The following is a 6,106-nucleotide window of genomic DNA, read 5'->3' as shown; positions in this document are numbered from 1 at the left end:
CCCCTGCGGGCGGCGGCTGTCGGACCGACCGAGGCCGCGCTCGCCGGCGGCCTGCGCCTCCCCTTTCCGGCTGGGTGTCGCTGCCTCGGGAGGAGGAGCCGGAAGAAGCCGGTGTGCGGGCAGCTCTGCGCGAGAGCGGGACCCGGCTGCTAGAGGGTGCTCGCTTTCTCCTGCGCGGTCTGTTCGAACTTAGTAGCTGAGTTATTGCAGGAATTGCTCATCTTCTTTTTGAAGTTCAAGGAAAGCGGTGTGACTAAAACCAGATTTGGCAAAGAACGAGCTGTTCTGACCTAGCTCTGACCTTGCAAATTAAGAACTGCCAGTTGAAAGCTGGTTAAAATTGTGTCTGCTCCTTTCAGCCTGTAGAAAATGGTGAAAGAAACCACTTACTACGATGTTTTGGGGGTGAAGCCCAATGCCACCCAAGAAGAACTGAAAAAGGCTTATAGGAAACTGGCTTTGAAGTACCACCCTGATAAGAATCCAAATGAAGGAGAAAAGGCAAGTACCATACGGTACTCTCACCTGACTCTTCGCCCTGGCTCTAGTGTTTGTGTTGTTAGTGCCTGAAATGGGCTGAGTCTGACACAGCGGCTATGCTTTGTAACACCCTCTTTTAAAAATGAAACTTACTGTCCTTTGCTCAAACAGTTTAAACAGATTTCTCAAGCTTACGAAGTTCTCTCAGATGCCAAAAAAAGGGAATTATATGACAAAGGCGGAGAACAGGCGATTAAGGAAGGAGGAGCAGGTGGTGGTTTTGGCTCCCCCATGGATATCTTTGATATGTTTTTTGGAGGAGGAGGAAGGATGCAGAGAGAAAGGAGAGGTAAGAAAATCTAGTCTGTATGCAACAAAAGTAGCTGTTGGTCAGAAAAATTTTTGAGAGTTCGCATATTGTTTGCATGTTAGTATAACGCTGCAAGTTGATGATAAACTGTCTTTCAGGTAGTTTTTAAATGAGATTTTGATGTGACTAAAAATTGCTAACCAATGAAGTGGTGACACGAGATACTCGAAAGCCTTTGGGTATCATTTTCATACATTAACTTAGGGAACAAAGCATAGTAACAATTTTCAGAGCCTGGAAGGGTTCTGGGATCAAATCCAGATGCTGTGTGATTCCCCTACCGTGGAAGCCCAGTGGTACCTTACAGGGGCCTTTTTCAAAGGTCAACTAAAGTTGAGAAACCTAAAAATTCTGAAGTTCATATAGCAACCAGCAGTAGAGTGAGGGCTGAAAACAGGCTCATTGCTTCCAAATACTGACTGTTTGATCTTGCTTTCGCGTATATTCTTGAACTATATGCACGAAATGTTTAGCAGGAAAGTGGCCTGCAGGCTATACAAATAATTGTCCATAGGATACAGGGGTTTTTTCTTTGTTTTTGTGGAGGAATAAGGCCCAGGGATTGAACCCAGAGCCTTTGCTATGAGCTGAACTAGAACTTAGTTCCTCTGCCTCAGGGGTGGGTTCCCAGAGCGCTGAGATTATAGACTTTTGTTATCACACCTTGCTCTAAGCGGTTCTTTTTAAAAAGATTGTCAAGGGAGGGTTATGTTTTCATTTTAAAGAATTTACTAAAAAGTCAGCAATCCAATCACTTCCTTAGTAAATCATTGGGGTGGTTTGTCGTACAGAAAAATAGTTGTGATGTTTTCCAAATAGAGAATTGATATGGTTCCATGTGGCTTAGATGGGTGAGAGGTCATTTTCAAATAAAGAATTGATATGGTTCCATGTGGCTCAGATGGGTGAGAGGTCATTTTTTGGGAAATGTTTGTTGAAACTCCAGTAGTTTATTTTTCCTTACCTCTACTCTTAATAAACTTTAATAGACTGTGATACAGTACCCAGAAATGGAGCTAGGAACAAGAGGCTGTAGTTAATGCTGCTTTACATTCACTTACAAAGTAAAGAATGTTCATTAGGCAGGTTGTGTATAAAAGAATTTGAGAACCCTATTTCATTTAAGGCTAAGGTGTTATTGTTCGGTGGATGATGGATAAAGTCCTTGTGGAAGGGACATTAGTTAGGAACTGATTAACCATTGGTGAGTTGACTTTGTATTCTCACTGTCCTTATGTGATCCCAGCCTTTACTTCCTGAAGTGATACTGTATATGGCGTGCCTTTGTAGCTGCTGACCTTTTGTGGATCTTCAGGTTAATTTAGAGCAAAAAGAAAAAAATTATTTGGTTGTAGTAGCTAGCAGTTAAAATTTGACTACTGGCTGCTTTACTGCAGGGATTGAACCCTTTACGAATAAAACATTTCCACCACTGCAAAAAGTTCAACCAGGCATACACATGAAAAGTTTCTCCTTTAAAACAACCTGTGTGCAGCGCCTGCCTGGCAAGCCCAAGGTCATGAGTTTGATTCCTGGTACCAGAAAAAAACGGGTAAATATATATATGAAACAACCGGTGTGGGCCGGGGATATAGCTCAGTGGCACAGAGCCTGCCTGGCAGGTGCGAGGTCCCAAGTTCAGTTCCTGGTACCAAAAAATAAATAAAACAACCAGTGCTTGGTAGCAGTAAATAAATGTGCTGTGCCTGCTAAATCAGGAAGAAGCACAAATTGGTAATTTCAGTGGTGTCTCAATATTGGCTTCTCTAGCCAGTCGTGATTAGTAGGAATTTACTGTGCTAAAGAACTTTGGGATGAAGTAATTGACCATATTGCTCAATGTCATACTAAATGAAGGCTTCAAAGAACATAATCGGACAGAAATGCATGTTTGGATTATTTATTGTGAAATCTGCATAAACAAGTGGTTTTGGAGATAACATTTTTGATTGTCATATTTCCAAGCTGGCCATGTATATCCTTAGACACATTGCTTAATCTGTAGGTTAGTTTCCTTCATTTGTAATTACATTATAGTTTGAGGATCCTGTCATAATGTGAACATTCTGTATGAGTAGCTGTTTAACAGATGTGCTCTGTGGGACTCACCTTTATTCTTTACCAATACAAATCAAAGTTTTTTAGATTTTTAATGAGTATTATTTTGTTGTAGGTAAAAATGTGGTGCATCAGCTCTCAGTTACCTTAGAAGATTTATATAATGGTGCCACAAGGAAACTGGCTCTGCAGAAGAATGTGATTTGTGACAAATGTGAAGGTAAAGTGTTTTCACATCTCTTACATAACTTGATAATGGAGCTGCAGGCTTTCTGCATAGATAAGGTTGACAGATACGTATATGTTTTAAATGCAGTTGGTCGGGATCAAACTAATTTTTTAGTAAATTATTTGTTGTAAATATGTCTTTTAAAAGAGTAAACTCAGGGCAGGGGTGTAGCTCAGCTGCACAGCGCCTGCCTGGCAAGCGCAAGGTCCTGAGTTCAATTCCTGGTACAAAAACATAAGTGAATAAACTCATTAAAATAATCTTTTACAGATGAAGTAGTTCTGAGAATTGGGCTGTAGGAGCACATATGTGAAATTGAAGATTCTAAAGCCGGGCGTGGTGGCACACGCCTAGAATCCCAGCACTCGGGAGGCTGGGGAGGCTGAGGCAGGAGTATCAATATTGCTGAGTTCGAGGACAGCCTGGGCTACATAGTGAGTTCAAGGCCAGTCTGCACTATATAGCAGGACCCTGTCTGGAAAAAAAAAAAAAAATTTTGGGATTCTAAAATTACTGCTTTATCAAATGAAGTCTTGAGTTGTACATTCTTAGTGCATCATTCCCTGAGATTTTAGAAATATTAAGAGAGTATAATTAGGAACTGTCTTCTCATACATTTGTTACTGTATTCTTACTAATTTGGTACATAATTTTCAACTGTTTAGGCCGAGGTGGTAAGAAAGGAGCTGTGGAGTGCTGTCCCAACTGCCGAGGTACTGGAATGCAGATAAGAATTCATCAGATAGGACCTGGAATGGTTCAGCAAATTCAGTCTGTGTGCATGGAGTGCCAGGGCCATGGGGAACGCATCAGCCCTAAAGACAGATGTAAAAGCTGCAACGGAAGGAAGATAGTTAGAGAGAAGAAGATTCTGGAAGTTCATATTGACAAAGGTGAGTTTTGATCCATTTCTCAGTCTGTAGTCACATGACGAGTTCATTAATACTGCTTTTTAAAATACCCTGAATCTCCTCCCTTAACGTAAGTGAACCATCTTTCAGGCGTAAGTGGGCCCTATAGATGAACTAGATGAAGGTACTGGGCGGGATGGGAAGTCTGGATGCAGAATGAGCTCATTAAAATTTTATGTTTTCAACTGATGAATATGGCTGGGTGGTTGTGTGTTGCTTTTTGACAGAGGTTTTACTGTGTAGTTCAGGCTGGCCTTAAACTCACAGCAATCCTCCTGCCTCAGCCTCTTGAGTGCTGTGATTACAGCTGTATGCCACCACACTTGCTTTAAACATGTTTAAATGTGCTTAGTACATGTCTTCTGTCCATCTTTGACCAGACAGTCTTTGAGCCCGTGTGATCCTCCTGCCTTGGCCTCCAGAGTGGCTGAGATTGCATACAGGTGTCAGGTGTGCATCACCCTCCTGCCTGGTGTTTTGGGAGGGTGTTGTCACCTGCCCCCCAGCCCCCCACCCATTTGTTTGAGACAAAGTCTCCTCCTGTTGCCCTGGCTGTCCTTGAACCCCTGGGCTCAAACCATCCCCTGCCTCAGCCTTCTGAGTAGCTGGGGCCTAGAGGAGTATGCCCAATGAAATGTTCTAATTGTTTTCTAAGAACTTAAATTGCTTGTACTTATTTTTCTTTTTAAATTTAGTTACAGACTTGTCAGTTTCTACGTTTGCTCCAGGTTAACTTTTCATGTTGTTTGGATTAGATTTCTTTCTCTTAGTTTTGCCAATTTGTAAGTTTTTAAAATGTATTATGGCAGTGCATGTTCTTTGTAGAAATTCATGTAACCCTAGAAAAAAGTGAAAATGTAAAACAATGAGCTTGATAATTACCTTTTAGCTGATGCTGTTTTTTAAACAAAATGTATTAATGACACTGTATCTATGGTCTAGAACTGTTAGTATTATTAATACTTTTCCGTATTAATACCTACGTCTACGTTATGTGGCTACATTAGTGAAGTTGACCCTCCTTTTCCATGGGTTCCACATCTGCAGGTTCAGCCAATTGCCAGTTAAAAATGTTGGGGAATTGTGTCTGTATGAAACTTAGAGATTTCGTTCTGTAATCGGGAGATTCTGATGTTTGGGGCAGATCCTGAGCCAATCCCCTGACTATACAGAGGAATTGACTACTCTACCTTGTGAATCATACCAATGCCATATAAAGGAAAAAAATAACGAAATTTCTTAGCTAGTTTTATTTTTACAAATCTTTATTTTTTTTCCTTAATTGGAATATGATAAGCAAGGTTTGTGTTTTTAGTCTTCCTAAGACATCCCCTCTTGCTGACAACAGCATATAGTTAGGATGTTGAGTGCAAATGAAGCTGTTTATGCGTGGCTCTTTGTAGGAATAAGGAACAGTCATGAACGCCTGGCTGAGTTTTAATTACTACTCTGCTCCTGGGACAAGGTAGTTACTTGGCCTCACACAATTTGAACACGATTACATTTAATCATTGTATGATACTGACTGGTGTTATGGTTTTAAGTACATATTGAAGTACTGCATTCGTGGATATGGTTGAGTTTTCCTTAAATAGTTGGTAGGGGGATGGAGTTGTAATAAAATATTAATCAGCCGGGCATGGTGGCACACGCCTATAATCCAAGTATTTATTAATCATGAGTTAACCACCAACCCTGGATTGATGGATATAGGAATTCATTATAAGGGCTAGGGAAAGCAGAGCTCAGTGGTAGAGCTCTTGCCTAGCATGTGCAAGGCCTGCATTTGGTCCCCAGTACTGGCCCCAAAAAGCAACAACTTTGTTTGCACTGTTAACTTGTATTACTGTGTGTTTAATGTTTTCCATTCTAAAAAGTGAAACAAAATAGCTTGGATCACCTGATGGCAGTGATCATTGATCCAGGAAATAATCAGAAGAAATAACAGCTGTTCTAATTTGTAAACACAGGTATTCTTACATAAGTTACATTTAATGAGATGTTGCTCAATCCCTTACTGAAACAAAGTACGTGAAGCAGATTTTTTTTCTCTTTTTT

General features: G+C 40.8%; 1 protein-coding gene across 1 annotated transcript in view; it reads left to right on the top strand.

Moving 5' to 3' along the window:
• Dnaja1 (DnaJ (Hsp40) homolog, subfamily A, member 1) overlaps positions 1 to 6,106 on the top strand; it is a 14,032-nt gene that overhangs the window by 615 nt on the left and 7,311 nt on the right. The window contains exons 2-5 of the mRNA XM_005401111.2: positions 356 to 501; positions 652 to 829; positions 3,024 to 3,128; positions 3,803 to 4,030. Of these exons, the coding sequence (XP_005401168.1) occupies positions 370 to 501; positions 652 to 829; positions 3,024 to 3,128; positions 3,803 to 4,030 (643 nt within the window). The 5' untranslated portion in view covers positions 356 to 369. The remainder of the gene's footprint in view (positions 1 to 355; positions 502 to 651; positions 830 to 3,023; positions 3,129 to 3,802; positions 4,031 to 6,106) is intronic.

Source organism: Chinchilla lanigera, unplaced genomic scaffold (genome assembly GCF_000276665.1).
Source record: "Chinchilla lanigera isolate Chin_1 unplaced genomic scaffold, ChiLan1.0 scaffold00071, whole genome shotgun sequence".
NCBI classification, from domain to species: domain Eukaryota; kingdom Metazoa; phylum Chordata; class Mammalia; order Rodentia; family Chinchillidae; genus Chinchilla; species Chinchilla lanigera.
The sequence above is the reverse complement of the archived record's forward strand: the minus strand, read 5'-3'. Positions and strand labels throughout refer to the sequence as shown.